This window comes from Bufo gargarizans, chromosome 11 (assembly GCF_014858855.1).
Source record: "Bufo gargarizans isolate SCDJY-AF-19 chromosome 11, ASM1485885v1, whole genome shotgun sequence".
NCBI classification, from domain to species: Eukaryota; Metazoa; Chordata; class Amphibia; order Anura; family Bufonidae; genus Bufo; species Bufo gargarizans.
Window position 1 is genome coordinate 37,485,984 of NC_058090.1, and position 19,236 is coordinate 37,505,219.

Consider the following 19,236-nt stretch of genomic DNA (forward strand, 5'->3'; position numbering starts at 1 on the left):
AATTTATTGGCTCTGATGAGCCGAAGTTATTACTTTGCGAAGTCTCACGAGACTTCGCATAATAACTTCAGAAATTAATTTATACTGTAAAAAAACATTTCCCAAACTCAGGTTTGGTTCCAAGTGATACCTCGGAACTGAACCCGAGTTCGGGAAATGTTTTTTTTTACAGTATAAATTAATTAATTAAGTTATTACGCAAAGTCTCGCGAGACTTCGCAATGCAATAACTTCGGCTCATCTGAGCCAATACATTCTACTACTGTATGGAGATCCTGCTCTGTACAGTATTAGAACAAAGTTTTATGTGAATCGACTTTGGATGTTTCAGCCAAAGTCGATTTGCTCATCTCTAGTTATGATAGGGTAAAAGAAAAAAAAAAAGGAAGGGGTTTTTTCCAGGAATTTGATATTGATGACCTGTCCTTAGGATAGCTCATCAATATCTGTCTGGTGGGGGTCTGACTTTACTGTTAGAAGAGGCCATGGTGCTCCTATCTTCCTAGGCCAGTGTCATCACATTAGTCGGCCACATGGCCTCATAGCTCAGTCCCATTCAAGGGATGGGGTCTGGGCTGCTATACAATGTATGGCCTTGTGTTAAGTAAGCTGTGAGGAGGCCACAGCACGCACAGGAGCGCAGGAGTCGAACCCCCACAGATCAGATATTGATGACTTATACTGAAAATAGGCTGTCAATACTGATCTCCCAGAAAATCCATTTACCGGCATTCTTAGTGAGTGGCGTGAAAAGCAGAGGTAAAAAAAACATTGACCTTGAGGGTCCAACCTGAGAACCCAGTCGATGTTGAAAATGAAGGGGGAACACAAAAATTTGCTGTGTACTGGGAATATTGTAAAATAATAATTGCAGTTTCTATGGCTGGGGATGAGGCCCTTTTATCGGATTGTGGTGACATGGCTAGGGTACAATGACAAAGGGTATAGAGCGCGCATAAACCCGACAAATGTGCACAACCTAATGCAGCAAATTGACATAATCTAATGAGTGCGTCTTCGCTTCCTGAATACCTAGAACCTGAACTGAGAAAAAAATCAATCCGGAGAATAGAGAGGAGTTATGAATTGCAGGAGGCAATAAGAAAACTTAACAAAAAGCAACAAGCTCAGTGCAATTCAACCAAACGGGGGTATTCCCATCATATACAAGGATAGATTGGTAGAATTATGACTTTTGTTTTATTATCGCGGTGGTCCGAAATCTGGGACTTGCACCTTCACTGAGTGAAGGAGCTGCAGCTGTGACGTAGTGTAGCAATCCCTTGAAGTTTTCCCTGTACAATGGCATTCCCAGCCGCCAAAGCGTGCAGGGAACCGCACACTGCCCCATTCACAGGTGGCTTGGAGCGGCTCTGTACAGGTAAAGAGTGTAGGGTGTGAAGTGGTACACTGCGGCCGCTTCATTCTCAGGATCGGCTGGGTTCTCAAAGGTTGGTCAACCCCCCCCAATCATAAAATGATAGTGTATTCTAGCAATATGTCACTTTATAAGATGGAAAACCCCTTTAAAAGGACCCGATCCTTTCTCCAGAATGGGACCCCCGAAGTGAACAGAGGGTAGCTGTGCATGCGCAGCCACCCTCCATTCATTTCTGGCTCAGCTATTTCCGATGGTCCCATAGAAGTGAATGGAGAGATGGCCACGCTTGCCATTCATTTCTATGTGACTTCTATAAATAGCTGAGCGTGCTCACTCCCACAGAATTGAATGGAGACCACTACGTGTGCATGGGGCCCGTTCTGGTGATTGGTGCGGGTCTCACCTTTATGACCCGTACCTGACATTGGTGGCATATCCTAGCGATATTCCAGCAATGTCCAAGATGATAAAACCTCAGGGTTGACAATTTGGTACAAGGGTTTCCCCCAAAATAAGCTGATCACCAGGCTATGCTGAGGCCACCAGTGGTCAGCTATAAATCTGTGGGAGGAATCGGGCAGCAAGTGTTCCTCAGCAGTGTAACCCCACTGGAGAGAAACCTAAAGCGTCACTGGTGCCCACTGAATTCAGATGGACATGTCTGATCCTCCAGCTCTCTGCTGTGGCTAAATGCTAAAGAACCCCAAAGAGGGTCTCCCCTGTGTTAAAAAATAATGTCCTAACATGTTCTCTGCACAGGAACAAACTTTTTTTTTTAGCAAGTATTTGTTCAGTTTATAGAACCCCTGTTAACATTCCAGGTACCCCCAAAGTCAAGACACAGCATGTGGCAATGCAGGGGGCCCCGGTGTGATCAGCCATTTTCATTGTAAATTCTTGTTGACTTGCAACAGACGTGGCCCTGGATTTAGCTAAAAGGCAGATGGGCTATCCCTTCTTTCTAAAAGCTGTAGTTAGAAGCTCCACATCTCTGTAGGGTTGGGCCTGGTTACTGCAGCACTTCAATAAAACATTGCTGCAGTAACCTGGCTCGGACAGACCTGTGCGGCCCCCATGCCCATTCCCAGCGCCGGGAGCTTCTGAAAATAGTTGATTTTTTTGATCCTTTATTGAGGACCTAGCCTCAGGTGACGCAATGACTAAGTCCTGGACAACCCCTTTAAGAACTGTACACACTGGTGGGTGTCATCCCAGGTGGATCTAGTGATAGTTATGTGACAGCACATAACAAGAAACACAACTTCATCACTTTCTTATGATGACCACTGTCCCTTATCTTGGCGAGTTAGAAAGTTCCATTCTTTCTTGGGTGAGGGGGGGGAGGAAATGGGTCAGCCTTGTGCTAAAGAACAACACATAAAGAATACACATCTGCATCTTTCTAGGAAACGCACTGAGCAGCAAATATGAAACATGGCCGCACGACCGTGCTGAAAGAACTAAAGAAACGTCTATGTATCGGGGAGTGTCTGCTGTGCTATTCTCTAGCCCTGGCTTAGCTTCAGCTTGTAGAAAGTCCTTCTCAGCAGGCAGCTGCTCAGTTAAAATGTCGGGCAAGGCGGGAGGATCTGTAGTCGGCTCTCAGCTGCACAAAGGAGTGGAGCATGTTCTTGTCCAGGCTGGCGAGCTGCTCTCCGGAGCACACCTGCTTTAGGTTATCTGGGGCCACCACCAGCAGGTTGCAGAGGGAGTGCAGCGTATCAAAAAGCTGAAGCACAAGAGGAATCTGCAACGGGAAAAGGCGACAGTCAGACCACAAAATCTGCAATAAGACAACTTACTCATGAGTACACTACATATGTGATCTAGAAATGTTTAGCATGAAGCTCCCTGCACAGGGAAATATTTTACAGTGCCCGATAACAAAACTGCAAGGGGCAAGTGGAGGACCCTACGATAAGAAGCACAGTACAGACTGGAACCTGTTGATAAAGATATTACAGTAAAACTGCTTAAAGGGGTTGTGTCCTCTAGGTCTGTGAGGCTCCCATTACATCATGACAAGACGTCACATGACACAAGGTGAATCGGTGTCTGGTGGAGCAGCGCAGGCCTGGAGGAGAAGGAGCCAGCACCGGGAGGCAGGTAAGTCAGCTTTTCTTTACAGGTCCAGCCCCCCATTCTTCGGTTGAAAGTGAATCCACAGAAGATCTGCACCAATTCTAATAACAGATTTGATGCAGATCTCACTCTTCATTTGAAAAGGGTGAAATCAGCGGCTAAAGCTCCATTCACACATCCGCAATTCCATTCTGCATTTTGCGGACACACACTTCCGCAATTCCGATCCCGAAAAAAAATAGAACATGTCCTATTCTTGTCGGCAACAGCGGACAAGAATAGGCATATTCTATTAGTGCCGGCGATGTGCGGTCTGCAAAATGCGGAACGCACATTGCCGGTTTCCGTGTTTTGTGGATCTGCAAAACACACATGGATCTGTGAATGGACCCTAAAACCGCAAACAGAATTGACATGCTGCAGACATGGATCCACATGGCAGGATGATTTCCACAGAAAAAGTCCCCCGTGTACAGAGATTTTTGTGATCTTATACATCGTGCTGTACTGTACTATGCTGCATATTCCACATCTGACATCGATAAGTGGTCCCGGAAAATGGACCAGATTTTCTGGATTATCAGATACTGGATTAAAAGAAGGCCACTGTACTTTAGAACCACAACTTCAAGAAAATAAATATACTATTCATTTACACACATTATCCTCATTTATAATTTCTACCAAAGAAGACCCGTCACCTTTCCTGAGCGGTCTGTATTCCTCAAAAAATTCTGGAGCAACTTTTCTTAGAACTCTGCATTGTATTGTTCCTCTAGTTTTACCCCCTGTATATACATAAATTGACAATTGGGTATTAAAGGGGCTTCCTGAAATTTTGATACTGATAGGTGGGGGTCTGACACCCGGGAACCCCGTTGATCAGCTGTTTGAGAAAACACCAGCGTTGTTGCGAGTGCTACGGCCTTCTTCATGGTTACCAAGCACAGCGCTGTACAATGTATAGCGGCTGTGCTTGGTATCATGCTCAGCCCCATTCACTTCGGACCTCCACCGATCACCTATTTTGGGGATAGGTTATCAGTATCAAAATCTTGGAAAATCCCTTTAACAATCCCCTTTGCCACAGCCAGAAGTGATCGGACGAGGTTAGTGTATAGGGACACCCCATATGGTAACAACCAGTTGTCAATCTAACTTCTAGGAGGAATAACAGATGAACTGCACAACGCAAAGCTCCAGTCAGGAGAAATCCGTTATGTTGTATGTCCTTAGCGCTGTTCTGAACAGTCAGTATAATATAAAAGTGAGGTAGCAGAATATTAGAATATATATACACACTACATACTTTGAACTCCTTGGCGCACTTCCTATACTCCGCTACGTCGCAGATAGCCAGCATGCCGCCCATTGAGCTGTAGGAAAACTGCTGCAGATGCTCGTATATGAGGCGATGAAAACGCACCCCAAGTTCCAACAGCACGGTGTCCACGTTCTTTCCATCCATAGAGTTACGGATCTTCTCCACTTGCTTTCTAATGTAAATGCAAACTTTGGCGCAAGCCTATAAACAGGGCAAAAACGTATAAGGAGGCGAATGTTACATAGCAGAAGCCCCTTGGGCCAGGGTGTACACTCACTAACAAAAAAAAACATACCGCAACCAGACAATGTCGGATTGATGAAAAACTCGGCATGCAGTTATGTAAATGATTACAGATGTGGTGCGATTATACACTGGGTCCTGTCACAAGAGGTTGTAAAAGTGATTCCCCCGCTACTGTATAAAAAGGTTCTAAGAAGCTACTTTTGGGTAGTGTACCTCTTGGTGAAAGATCGTTGACTGCTAGACATGGCTCTACAATGCACTTGAAGACATGTTACCCAGCTATCAGACTTTGAGATGGGGCACACCATTGGATTGAGAGAAGCAGGATGGTTGTTTTGACGAACTGCCCGCTATGTAGGCTGTCCTGACCTCAGTTTCTCTGTCCACCATCCAAACACAGATGGCACCTTCATTGCACACACTTGTCTATGCCTAGACATTACATGTCCTGCCACTGACAGCAAGCCGCCATCACCTTTGCTTGCAGTGGTGTTGTGAATGAGAAACCTAGATTGCTACGGACTGGAACCATATTTCATTACAGACAAATCCAGGTTCTGTCTGAGATCAGACGATGGTCGGGTTTGAGCCCAGAGACCTTGTGGTGAGCACTTCAATCCTGCCTTTGCTATGGAATGACACACTGCCCCTACTGCTGGTGTGATGATCTGGGGAGCCATCGTATACGACAGTGTCACCCCTAGTAGTGATACGACGGACACTAAGCGATTATGTGCAGGACATCCTGCGCCCACATGTGTCCCTCTCATGGCAGGGCTTCCAACAGGCATTTTTCAGCAGGATAATGCTCGCACGCACACAGGAGTTTTCCAGCAATGTCTTCACTTCGTCTGACTGCCTGGTTGCCAGATTTATCGCCAATCAAGCATTTATGGGACCAGCTGAAACTCCAGCGTCAGCAAGTGTGTAGGATCAACAGGCCCAGCTGCTAATGTGCCACAGGATACCAAAAGGGAACCTGTATGCCTCTATGCCCAACCGTATCTCATCTTGTAGGCTAGAGGTGGCCCAACAGGGTCCTAGAGCAGATCGTACACTTCTCCTATAGCTCTAATATCGTAATCATATCTCTCATTATGACATTCAAACATAGAAAGTTTTATTCGATTCCAATAACTCCTACTTGGCACGTTATATTTATTTTGTTAACAAGTCTATTTCCGACCACTTTTATCTTGCCCCAAATCCTCTAATGTGTGATGTAGCATAAACCTGTGCCCAAGTTGTTGTCTGCACAACCATTCATTCTTGGGGTTTCATAGGTCTACTCTCTTAGGCCTCATGCACACAACCATATATTTTTTTTCACTTTTTTGGCGGATTGGATGCAGACCCATTGGTTTCAATGGGGGCCACCAAAAAAAAAACAACAAAAAAAAAAACACAGGCATCACATCGTGTGCTGTCTGCATCTGTATTATCTGCATTTCCCCCCCCCACAAAAACAGAACATGTTGTATTCTAGTCCGTTTTGCAGACAGGAATAAGCATTTTTACAACAGGGCAGGGTGTACACGATGGAAAAGTGCGGGACACACATGACTGGTGTTTTGCGGATCCGCAGTGTGCCAGATGCCCTATAAGAAACGGAGCCACAGCTGCCGATGGGTGGTGTCTTGTATTGCAATTTAGCGCCATTCACTTGAATGAGCTGCAGCACCAGACACCGCCCATGGACAGGTGTAGTGCTTCTTTTAGAAAGAAAGTAGAGCATTTAGCTTTTTTTCTACTTCTGGACAACCCCCTTAATATCTGATTTTTTTTTTTTGCTAATCTAAAGCTTAACCAGTCTTGTCCTAAACAAAAAAAATTTAAAAATAAAAACAAAAAAACTTACACTTGTGTACTGAATTAATACATTATTCTCGTCTTCTGGTTTGAAATCCGTTTTTTTCTGCTCAGCTGCCAATATCTGCTTCATCTGACCCACCATGCAATTTAGTGTCCTGCAGATGGATCACAAAAAATAGTAATGAAGGTCTCCAAATAAAGGGCAGTCAAGTGATTACATCTCATATCTGTGGCTTGTGGGGCGACCGATGAACTCCCAGGATGCACTGCTGACTGCACCTTACAGTGCAGGAGCTGACCGGCCATGGGCTACCGGCTAGTGACTCACCTGTCGATACCAGTGTCCAGCTTCACCTCCATTTGTTCGATGATCTCTTTCTTTTTCTGCAGACATTCTGTCAGTTTTGGAGAGGAGCTAGACGAGAAAGAGCAAATAAAGATGGCGTCCATTCCTCTAGATCAGGGATGGCCAACCTGAGGCTCCCAGATGTTGCAAAACTACAACTCCCAGCATGCCCGGACTGCCAACAGCTATCAGCCTACAGCAGGGCATGGTGGGAATTGTAGTTTTACAACAGCTGGAGAGGTTGACCATGCCTGCTCTAGATCAATAACTTTATCAGGAGCTCTTGCACTTACCTTATCAAAGGCATGAGATGGTCATTAAATTGCTTATCGAATAAATGGAAAATAGTGTTGGCTTGGTGGACGACATCCAGGAAATATAGGTTGGCATTCCGAGAGTCGGGAGAAGGGATCGCTGGAAAGCAATCATTTTAATAAAGGGGTTATCTTGGTTCATAGTAACATAAGTAAAAAACGTGTCTGCTTTCTTCTAAATGTACCACGTGTTCACAGGTTGCGTGTAGTATTGAAGAACAGCTCTACCCTCTTCAATGGGGCTGAGCTGCAATATCACATACAACCCATTGACATGTTGGTGCCGCTTTTGGAAGAAAGGAGGTGCGTTTTTGATCCATGACATCACTCAGAGAGAATTAGACCGGACACCACCCTCCTCTGACAGGATCACATAGCATTATATTGATTTATAATGCTGTGTGACCCTTTATTATACTGACATAATGCTGTCAGAGTACTGCAATAGATCCCAGGACTCTCAGGTTCACACATTATAAATCATTATAATTCTGTGTGATCCCGTCAGAGGGGGACCTCACACTGACACACTTAGTAGACATGTGTGTCTGGCCTGAGTGTACAGAGCCAGTGCTATCCAAATACTCAAAGAACTGCAGAAAAGTGCACCTACCGTACATTACTTCACAAGGTTACTAAACCGGACCTGTCACCTGTCCTGACATGGCTGTTTAGTAACAACTTGCACTCCCCATGTAATAACAATTCCTGAGCATCTATTCTTATGAATCTGTGTTGTGCCATTCCTCTATTATTCCTGCTGGACATTATGAATGAAATTATAGAAGTTTGCCATGAAGGTCCAGATGGGGGGGGGGGGGGGGTGTGTTCCTTGTACAGTCTGACACTATCCAATCAATGCTGCCAGTGTCAAGCTACGCAGGAACACACTCCCAACTGGTAACACCCAGCTGGGCCGTCATTGTAAACTGCCAATAACTCATTCATAACTTCTAGCAGGAATAATAAAGAAATGGCACAACAGAGTCATAAGAATAGAGGCTCCAGAATTGTTTTTACATGGGGAATACAAGTAGTTACTAAAACAGATGTCAGGAGAGGTGACGGCTCCTCCTTAAAGTGCATATTTAAACGTCCTAGGATCTGCATCTCAGTGTAAGCTGGCTGGTGGCGTCATACTCTCACCAGTTGCACACTTCATTTATTTCATGGTAGGCAAGTACTAAAAATGTCCATACACATAAGGCTACTTTCACACGTCGCCGGAACTGCCTGCCGGATGCGGCAAAACGTATGCCAACTGATGGCATCAGTAAGACTGATCAGGATCATGATCAGTCTTAAAAATGCATTAAAATGCCGGATCAGTCTTTCCAGTGTCATGCCGGAAAAACGGATCCGGCATTTACTTTTTTCACCTTTTGCATTCCGGTATTTTGAATGACGGATCCGGCACTAATACATTCCTATAGAAAAAATGACGGATAAGGCATTCAGGCAAGTCTTCAGGTTTTTTTTCGCCGGAGACAAAACCGTAGCATGCTGCGGTTTTCTTTTTTGCCTGATCAGTCAAAATGACTGAACGGAAGACATCCTGATGCATCCTGAACGGATTACTTCCGGTATAGAGCCCCTAGGACGGAACTCTATGCCGGAAAAGAAAAAAAACGCTAGTGTGAAAGTACGCTTAGACCAATGTCGGTCGAACCAACTGAATCTGGTGGAACAGGACGACTGTTTAATGTTTATGTGGGTGTCCCAACTCTCCACCAGCACCAGATCTCCGGGGAGGTTGAAATTCTACATGCCCAACACTTTGTATTCAAGGAAGATAAGCCTCTGTGGCTGGAAGCAGCTTACGCCCATCTCTGCAGTGAGAACATGCATGCTTAGCCAAGCAGGGTGTGCATATATATATATATATATATATATATATATGTCGGAGTAATAGCTGTCAGCCCCTTAACCTTAACATGTACCTAAGGCTTGTAGACACATTAACCATTCAGCAGCTAATTACTGGTCATGGTATCCATGGACAGACTGGGCACCGTTTCTGGAAGAAAGCAGCCATGTTCTTCTAATACAGAACAACATCTCTGACAGAAATGGCAGTAGTGGAAATTAAGCCTCATGACAAAGATGTATACAAGCATTATACAGTACAAAACCCTTACCTGCTAATCCTATCTCCAAGGCATAATCAATGTGCTCAATGCACAAGTAATCAACAAGTATTGAAAATATTCGAAATGCATTCTTCGGGAGATCGGATGGATCAGAAAGCTGAAAACATACAAAATTAGTGATTAGTATATTGCATACATACAGCGATGCCCATTACATTACAAATAGACGTCCCAGCAGTGGCTGCTGCAGGGGAAATATAGTATTATATAGCAGCTACTCAAAGGATTGTTAAAGGGCATCTGTCAGCAGTTTTGTACCTACGACACTGGCTGACCTGTTACATGTGCGCTTGGCAGCTGAAGGCATCTGTGTTGGTCCCATGGTCATATGTGCCCGCATTGCTGAGAAAAATGATGTTTTAATTTATGCAAATGAGCCTCTAGGAGCAACGGGGGCGTTACTGTTACACCTAGAGGCTCTGCAACCTCTCCACTTTGACAGGGCTAGGCTTTATGACGTTTTCACTGCCTGGTCCTGTCAAAGTGCAGAGGGCGCGGCAGTTGCAGAGAGCAGAGCCTCTAGGAGTAATGACAACGCCCCCGATGCTCCTAGAGGCTTATTTGCATATATTAAAACTTCATCTTTCTCAGCAATGCGGGCACATATGAACATGGGACCAACACAGATGCCTTCAGCTGCCAAGAGCACATGTAACAGGTCAGCCAGTGTCATAGGTACAAATCTGCTGACAGATGCCTTTTAAAGGGGTTCTCTGTTGGTATAATATTGATGGCCTATCCTCAGAATAGGTGGTGGGGGATTCAACTCCCGGCAGGCCAGTGATGTCACGATCATCAGTCACATGGCCTAAATGCCGCTCAGGCCCATTTAAGTAAACGTGCGGTGCTGTGCTTGACATGCTGCGAGATGCAGCCTCTTCAAACAATTAATTGGTGGGGGTGCTGGGAGTCAGACCCTCACCTATCAGATATTGATGACCTATCATGAGGATAGGTCATGAATATTGTACTCCCAGAAAACCCCTTTAAGGGTATATTCACAAGCGGTAAATTGGTTGCAGACAATTTCTGCGACTGAAAATCTGTTTTATTCATTGGAATGGGACCAGTTTTAGCGGCAAAGAGTGGATTCCTGCACGCTGCATTCAGAGTAATGAGACGGTCACAAAGTTCTGCAACTAAATCTGCAGAATGTGAATTTGCCCTAATACATCGCCTTGTGTGTGACTCAAAGCAGGAGCCAAGGGGTATATGGAATGGGGTATTCACCAGATGTGACGGGGGTCATCAGATCGAAGTAGTTCCAAGAAGAGAATAAAGGGCGATTACGCTCTACTGCTGTCACCCCTGACACAATAAAGAGTCCCCTAGCAAGATAATAAAATAAAACCTGCCAAAGGAATATAACACAAGGCAAGGAATGAGCTTCAGATTTTATGTCAAGTTGTAAAAATGGTGGGATTTACCTTATGGCATCTTTCAAAAGCATGTTTGGTTTCTTGTAAGAGGTTCACCACCACTTCTTGTGCCAAGAAGGTCTCACCATGAGTCTCTATGCTTGGGCCTAAAGACAAATTAGTGCGCTGTCTAATCCTTTCCTTCAGGTCCTGAATTCTGTCAGTGAACACAAAAGGGTCATCTACAAGACTGTTGTCTACATCCAAGGCTCCCTATGAAGTGGATCACACTGTGTGAATTCGCCACTCACCCTCCAGATCCGATGGGTCTCTTCTGATGGTTCTTGGAATCGTAATATCGCTGTAAGATCGCCGAACTCCGACTTTTTAAGTAACCAATTTCTACATCAATGTAGTTCTCCAAGTAGGTGATGAAAATTGATTTGATCAACTTGGACAAGAAAGTTTGCTTGTCCGTCCCCAGATTGAATTCCATAAGTTTACTGGAAAGGCTCGTAGTCCTGTGTAACATAAAAAAAAAAACAAAGTAAAAGATCATGCCTCACAAAAAATTAAAACGTCGAAATGCCCTAACCTCCAGCGGAGCTCCAGCCTCTTCCTAGGCCAGCGACGTCCCGTTCATCAGTCATATGGCCTATTTGAAAATGAATGGGCCTTGGCTTCCATACCAAGCACAGCCACTATAGCATGAACAGCACTGTGCTTGTTATGCTGTGAAGAGACTGATGCGCTACAGTTCTTCAAACAGCCGATCAGAGGCTGTGCCGGGTGTCGGAATCCCACCAATTAGCTATTGATGACCTATCCTGAGAATGGATCATCAATATTGTACTCCCGGAACACCCCTTTAAAGGGAACCTGTCACCAGGATTTTGTGTATAGAGCTGAGGATATGGATTGCTAGATGGCCGCTAGCACATCCGCAATACCCAGTCCCCATAGCTCTGCGTGCTTTTATTGCGGAAAAAAAAAAAGATTTGATCCGTATGCAAATTACCCCGAGATGAGTCCAGCGTGAAGGAGCCCAGCACTGCCCTGCATCCTCAGAATCTCCTCCTTTCTCCCCGACGTCAGACAGCCAGAGTGCCGTAATCTCGCGGTGCGCGAGCTAGCGCATGCACAGTTCCTTCCCTGGGGCTGATGCCAGCAGAGGGAAGGAACACTGTGAGGACACTGCGCATGCGCTAGCTCGCGCATCACGAGATTACGGCGCTCTGGCTGTCTGACATCAGCGAGAAAGGAGGAGATTCTGAGGATGAGGGGCAGTGCTGCGCTCCTTCACGCTGGACTCATCTCATGTACAGGACACATCTCAGGGTAATTTGCATATGGATCAAATAGTTTTTTTTTTTCCACTATAAAAGCACACAGAGCTATGGGGACTGTGTATTACGGATGTGCTAGCGGCCATCTAGCAACCCATGTCCTCAGCTCTATACACAAAATCCCGGTGACAGGTTCCCTTTAAATTTCTGCCTCAAAGAGTAGGTGCTATTAGTCTGCAAACGCTCACATTAATTGATGTGAAGGGGTTAATACATGGGCTCAGCACCTATTTTCTATGCAAGGAAAAGACCCCCCGCCCCCCACCTTCCCCCAAACGCCTAAAGAAAACTAAAAATCCTAACTCAAAACTACCTCCCGAAACGCACATAAAGTTCAAAGTAAATATGTTTTTCAAAACAACAATTGCAGCGTTTTCGGCCTCAAGCTTTTACATAGATAAACATCCCCCCCCCCCACCTCCCCCAAAAAATCTGCACATTTGCGCAAAATAAATTTGCCAAATAAATCAATTTCACCTTGTGTACAGATCATAGAGATTCTTCAGATACTGTTCTGCATCCGATTTTCTGCATTCTTCCAAATGCTCTTTCACAAAATTCTAGAGTTAAATGTGGAGACAGAACGGCAGAATCTTAGCCGACTGCGAGAAAGAGCAGATTATGTGTGTCCTGTCCAATTAGTCACAGCGCATGTAAACAAAATTAGGAAAGCTTAGCTTTTCTTTTCATCTCGATGTAAATAAGACCGACCTAATCTCATGTGGTATCAGGCTGCTAGGGGAAGACAATGGCAGCAAACATAGCTAAGGGTAGGATCTCCGCCAAGATAACCCGGTAGTCTGTTCCAACAAAGTACTGAAGTTGCCGTATCCGTCATAGCCGGACACCACCGCGCACTGCTGGATCCCCATATACCATAAGGCTGAGCTCAGGTAAGCAATCAGCCTTTCCGTTCTCCTGCTCCGTTATAGGAAATAACTGGGCCGAACGAAGCCTTAGGACCCCATTACAGACTACAATGGGGTCCGTTAGGTATCTGCTCAGCGGAAGGTTTTTGAAGCGGAGACAAGAGTCATGCATGAAGGACTTATTTTCAGAACTGGTGAATGGAAAGTGCACCTCGCATGCACGGCCACCTCTCTAGTCACAATTATGGGACTGTCAAAAATATCTAAGCCAATGCTTGGCTATTTTCGGACCTCCTATAACGGTGAACGGAGGGTGGCCACACATGCGCGGCTGCTCTCTTCACTTCGGGGGTCCAATTCTGGAGATAGTAGCAGATCCCAGACGTGTGGCCCCCACCTATCTGACATTGTCCCAGATGGGAACACCCCTTTAAGTTTCTGTTTGGCGGGGATCCGACTACTGGGGTCATGCATATGTTGCCATTCCATTCAACTCTCCACCATCTCTGGCAGTCCCTCAGTTCTGAATGAAGTGGTAGTGTGCACATGTGACCTTTGCTCCATTTAAAGCAAGGGAACACAGGGCCGCCGTTCTTGTGATCGGCACCAGCGGTCCGGTCCCTGCAGATTACACACTTATCCCTCCCAGTCCGCTAGACACGCGCACACTCGGCTCAATTGAATGTGAATATGTCCTCAATGGGGAAAGAGGAATAAGCCTCTGTCAGACACGCTTGGTGGTAGCTTATCTCCTTTGACAGCATGGGATTGGGCATGTTGAATTGCAATATGCCCAATCTGTCTTTCCTGCCATCAAAGGAGAGTCTGCTCAACCCCATACACACAAGATCAGCCAATCTTGCCGAAAACTGGCAGGTTTTGCAGACTGTAATGTCTATGGGCACCTTTATAGTCCAGTCCCCCCTACCCCTTGCTGAACTTGTTAAAAAACTACAGAGCAACATTGACAAGCGAGCTGTAGAAAACAGGACATGTTAGCTTACTGTGTGTACTGTAGTTTGCAGTGGGAATACTGGAATATTTCAATTATTATTTTTTTCTTTATGGCTTCATTTACCTTTCAAGCTGTGGTAGGTGGGTGGTGAATGGGTAGCAATGTATCCCCATTCACATGTCACCATAATGCTTTACCTGTGATCCTATTTTTCCCACCACAAACCAGTAGTGCGAGAACTTGACAGTCACTTACTTACCTGTACTAAAATAACACGCATCCTCGGCTGAATGTGCATACTCATGGAGCCCGCACATGCCTATGGCCAGCCAATACAAGGTCATATTAAAGCAATGCCTGCAGATTGAATGGTATAAACGTACCTGGATTTTGATTTCAAATATGTTTTGTATAAGCTTGGCCAAAATAATTTCTGGATTGCTGAAAATGTCTCCGACTTCCTTGTTGACGCGCTGGCACAACAGAGCAGAGTCCTCAAATATGTCGTTCTTCGTGTAGGCCCCCTAAAACAGAACAAACCATCAAACCCATTGCTGTGACCATTGCTGGCGGCGGTTCTATGAGGTCAGGCTGCTCACATTACCTCCTGGCACTGGTTTATGTACACATCAACACAATGGGAATATCCCTGTTGACAGAAGAAACAGACAAATCAGAAACGAGCCACTATTGGTAGTGCCAATAATCTGCTTTAAAGGGTTTTTCAAGATTTTTTAACTGATGACCTAGGCTCTGCATTGAATATCTGATCAGTGGGGGGGTCCGACACCCACAGTGACGTCACATTCATCGGTCACATGGCCTAGGCGCACCTTAGCCCTATTGAAGTGAATGGGGCTGTGTTGCAATACCAAGCACAGCCACTATACAATGTATGGCGCTGTGCTTAGTTAGCCAAGAGAAGGCGGCGGTGCTACTGCGAGCGCTGGTGGGGGTCTTACCGCTGACTCCCCCCACGATCACCAAAATGAAGACTTCCTATCCCTTGGGGCTCCTCGAAATGAACAGAGATGCAGGTCGAGTAGGCACACTGCTCCATTCATCTCTATGGGAGTTCCGGATATAGGCGAGCACTGTACACAGCTGTCTCTGAATAAGCTTCAGAAATGAATAAAACAGCAGTGTGCATTCCACTCCGTTCATTTTGGGGGACCCTGTCCTTGTGATCGATAGGGGTCCAAGTGGTAGGACCCCCACTGATCTAATAGTTATTTCCTACCCTGTGGATAGGGATAACTTGTATCAACCAGAATACCCCTTTAAATAAGTGTAGCAGATTGCTGCCCAGGCTGCTTTACCGCACAGTGGTCCTGGGTTCAAGTTCGACCAAAGACATCTGCAAATTCCTATGTTCTCTCTATTTGTGGGGGTTTCTGCCCACGCTCCAAAAACATACAGGTAGATTGACATGGTACCCACTGTGCATTACTACTGAACACAAAACCCGGACTTCTGTATGAGTATTGGACCCAAAAATAAAATAAAAAAATGTACAAGAACGGTGAAGGCGGCGACCGTCTCTGCAGACCAGTGGTGTGAACAGCACCATTTACATTATTGCAGTGGTACACATCCTTTTTTGGCCAGAGGTCTACATCGTTAGACTGTTAAACCTAAAGGAGTATTCCCATCTGAGACATATTGACAGTATATGCCATAAATATCTGATACGTGAGGTTCCATTTCTGGAAATGTAATTTACCCAGAGAACGCGGGTCCCATTGGACACTCCGGAAAGAAAATTAGTCGAGGTGGCCAAGTATAAGCAATGCCATCTCCATTGGGACTTATAAGAGTTGCAGAAACAGCCACGCGTTTCATATCACCTATAACTGGGGTCACCAACATCCAGAACTCCAGCTGTATTGAAACCACAACTCCCAGCATGCACAGAAGTGAAGGGAGCATGCTGAAGGTTGTAGTTTCACCCGCATAGCCATCTCTTCCTATCTGGAGTACTGAAATGAGAGGGGTCAGTTAGGGGCATCAAAGAATAGCATTGCAGGCCACAGGCTGCGCACCCCTGCTTTAACGGGTCTGTCGGTGCAGTCCAGATAGCGCATGGACAGAAAATACTCCTCTAAATTAAGCCTTACAGTCCTGGAATTAAGACTGAGTCTCACTGGAGACAGGGACTGATGTGAGTGACGTCAATCTCTGTACAGCGCTATGCAGTATGTTGGAACTATGTAAATAACTAAGTCAATATATTTGCCAAAATCTGTAAAAATACAAATACATTCAGTACATTTTTTTGCACACCGATAACTGATGGATTGCTCTGCCTCATGTACCTTGAAATGAAGCAATACTGCGGCCACTTCCCTCATCCGAGATATCTCTCCTCGTCGCTGCGCACTTGTAAACTCCTGAATTAACTGGTGTTCTAGATCATGGTATTTACCTGTAACATAAACCACAGTCAGTTCATGCACAGCACAATCTAGAAGTGATCATGTGAAACCACTGACTTCTAGAACAGGTACTTACTGGCAATCTTAGACTTCACTTCAGCAAACCTGAAAAAGAAAAAATAATAAGAAAAAAAAAAATTTGATATGTTCTTCAAAATAGTTAATAATCTGCACAGCGAGCTCAAGCTGGTCTTTACTGTTCCATATTCCAGGTTAAAATTCCTTACTACAAGACAGCAGTCCGCCATGCGAGGTCGCTCTCTGCAAACCAATGAGAGTTGTGCAACAACGTAATTGAGAACACAATGGGGGACATTTAACTAGATTGGTATTCCCATGCTCCAGTCTTGGTGCACTGGAGTAAGGCTACTTTCACATTTGCATTCGGGGCTCCGCTTGTGAGTTCCGTTTAAAGGCTCTCACAAGCGGCGCCGAACAGATCCGTACGGCCCTAATGCATTCTGAGTGGATGCGGATCCGCTCAGACTGCATCAGTCTGGCGGCGTTTGGCCTCCGCTCAGCAGCGTTCGGGTGTCCGCCTGGCCGTGCGGAGGCAAACGGATCCGTCCAGACTTACAATGGAAGTCAAAGGAGACAGATCCGTTTGAAGTTGACACACTATGGCTCAATTTTCAAACGGATCCGTCCCCCATTGACTTTCAATGTAAAGTCTGGACGGATCCGTCTGCGGCTACTTTCACACTTTGAATTTTTTTTAACAATATAATGCAGACGGATCCGTTCTGAACGCAAGTGTGAAAGTAGCCTAAGATGCGCCTAACTGAAAAATACGAAGACGCCTCTTAACAAATTAGGAGCATCTCTGGCCCTCCGAGCTCCAGAAACACAAATCTACGCCAGGCCTTGAGCCACTTTCTGGGATAAGTAATAGTAAATCTGGTGGGACGTAATGGCCGTCATCTTCCTGCTAAGCCTCACCCCTTTTCTCGCCATTTTAGAAAAGTGACTTTCATATTGCTGCTTCCTTACAGTGGCCATGCCCAGAGGAGGAGATATGCGGTAACAGGGGCTAACTAAGTGCATTTAGGGGGTCAATTACTAAGCTAAAATATGCCTAAATTAGGCGTCTCTCAGGCGCAGATGGCGGTGCAATGGTAAGTTGCACCGCTATCTGCGAATTCGCCCCGCTCACGCCAGGTCTAAAATTGTGGGCGTGGCGGGAAAGAGGACGGGCTGGCAGACCCATCTCATTCACCATTTTCTGCGCCTGTTATAGGCGTAGAAAATGGTCTAAATGTAAGCCAGCTTGGAAGCCGTCTTACATTTAGAACTGGCGCTGGATGCAACAAAGTTATGGAGAGGTCGGCGCCTCTTCGTAACTTCAGTAGATCCTCTGCCAGGTATGGGGCTAGGAAGTAAGTGTCCGATCACTGGAGGGACTCCCAGAAGTCACACAAATGGACCTCCGTTCCCTATTGGAGATAGATGCGAACAATTGTTTAAAAATGTTTTTGATAGTCACAATTTTTGACTGGGTATGGTGCGGTTGCTCACGAATCATCATTCGGTGAAAGACTGTTCCACAGTGAGAGATCGTTCATCCTTCTCCAGGTGTCACTGAACATGTACGGGCAGTTTGAATGACTGTTAATGGCCAATATGGACTAAAATGTGAGGATTAGCTGCTAAAGTGTCCCCCATAAACCGAACAGACAGAGTCGAGGAGATCTGGCTCCCTTATTTCTCTGCAGCACACCCTCAAAAGCAGCAGCAACAGCATGAAAGACATTCTATAGCAGTGCAGCCGTGAATCCAGCACTGGAGTGAGTTGCAACAGCAGCAGTGTCTCTGTGTGTATCTCCGCCTCTATCTCCCTCCAACAGCTCCCTTCTCCTTCACTGTCCATAGATTTCCATGGGCAGCCACTCTAACCTGACTCTCTCAGTCAGCTGCTAGCCTGTCTTCATTGAAGACAGACATTAATCATGAACTTAGAGTGAGTGATCAGCGACGGAGAGCGGGATTAGCGAAAAGGAGTCCGATGGTAGAGAAAGACGTTTTTTTTTTATATATAAAATGTTAAGAGTAAGGATGGCCCATAAGACTTTGACATAACTAAAACAAAGTGTGAACTTGCACCACTGCATGCGTACCACAAAAGACTTACCTATCAAATGGTAGTTCTTGAGCAATTAAATGCAACTTCTGAATGATATCAGCAGCTTCCTTTATCTGTAAAAATACACAGACGGAGATGATTTCCCCAAAATCACAATGAAAACTGCAAACAATAAATGTGGTTCTCGTCCAAGCAAATCTTTATATACTACTTCTTCTACCTATCCAGAGCATTGGGTCAGACCATTTGGTGCTCTCTGTTCTACTTTAGTACTGAGGTCCATACCGTTACATCTGTGCCAGAGCCATGAAAGAGCTAGAGGACCAGGACAGGCCAGTCACTCTCTCATGAATATATCAGCACTGACTATGTATTGTTAACCTTCCCCACCCTACAGTGCAATGTGTGAACAAAGGAAAAAGACCCAGATAGGACTCCCCTTTGCAGCGAGTCCCATGAAGACAAATTATCGCCTATCCACAAAGGTGATCAAGTATCTGAACTGCAGGGGTCTGGACGCTGTGGCCTCTGCACATCT

At 45.4% G+C, this 19,236-nt stretch overlaps 1 protein-coding gene across 1 annotated transcript in view; it reads right to left on the minus strand.

Annotated features, from left to right (window-relative positions):
- Positions 1-409: 409 nt before the first annotated feature.
- The window catches only part of EXOC5 (exocyst complex component 5), a 40,379-nt gene continuing 21,552 nt past the window's right edge, over positions 410-19,236 (minus strand). Inside the window, exons 5-18 of the mRNA XM_044271578.1 lie at positions 18,747-18,811; positions 16,695-16,723; positions 16,499-16,608; positions 14,788-14,832; positions 14,567-14,707; positions 12,837-12,919; positions 11,325-11,534; positions 11,083-11,230; positions 9,644-9,752; positions 7,485-7,605; positions 7,174-7,260; positions 6,892-7,000; positions 4,773-4,988; positions 410-3,128 (exon numbers count right to left, since the gene is read on the minus strand). Coding sequence (XP_044127513.1) covers positions 2,940-3,128; positions 4,773-4,988; positions 6,892-7,000; positions 7,174-7,260; positions 7,485-7,605; positions 9,644-9,752; positions 11,083-11,230; positions 11,325-11,534; positions 12,837-12,919; positions 14,567-14,707; positions 14,788-14,832; positions 16,499-16,608; positions 16,695-16,723; positions 18,747-18,811 — 1,662 coding nt within the window. The 3' untranslated portion in view covers positions 410-2,939. The remainder of the gene's footprint in view (positions 3,129-4,772; positions 4,989-6,891; positions 7,001-7,173; positions 7,261-7,484; positions 7,606-9,643; positions 9,753-11,082; positions 11,231-11,324; positions 11,535-12,836; positions 12,920-14,566; positions 14,708-14,787; positions 14,833-16,498; positions 16,609-16,694; positions 16,724-18,746; positions 18,812-19,236) is intronic.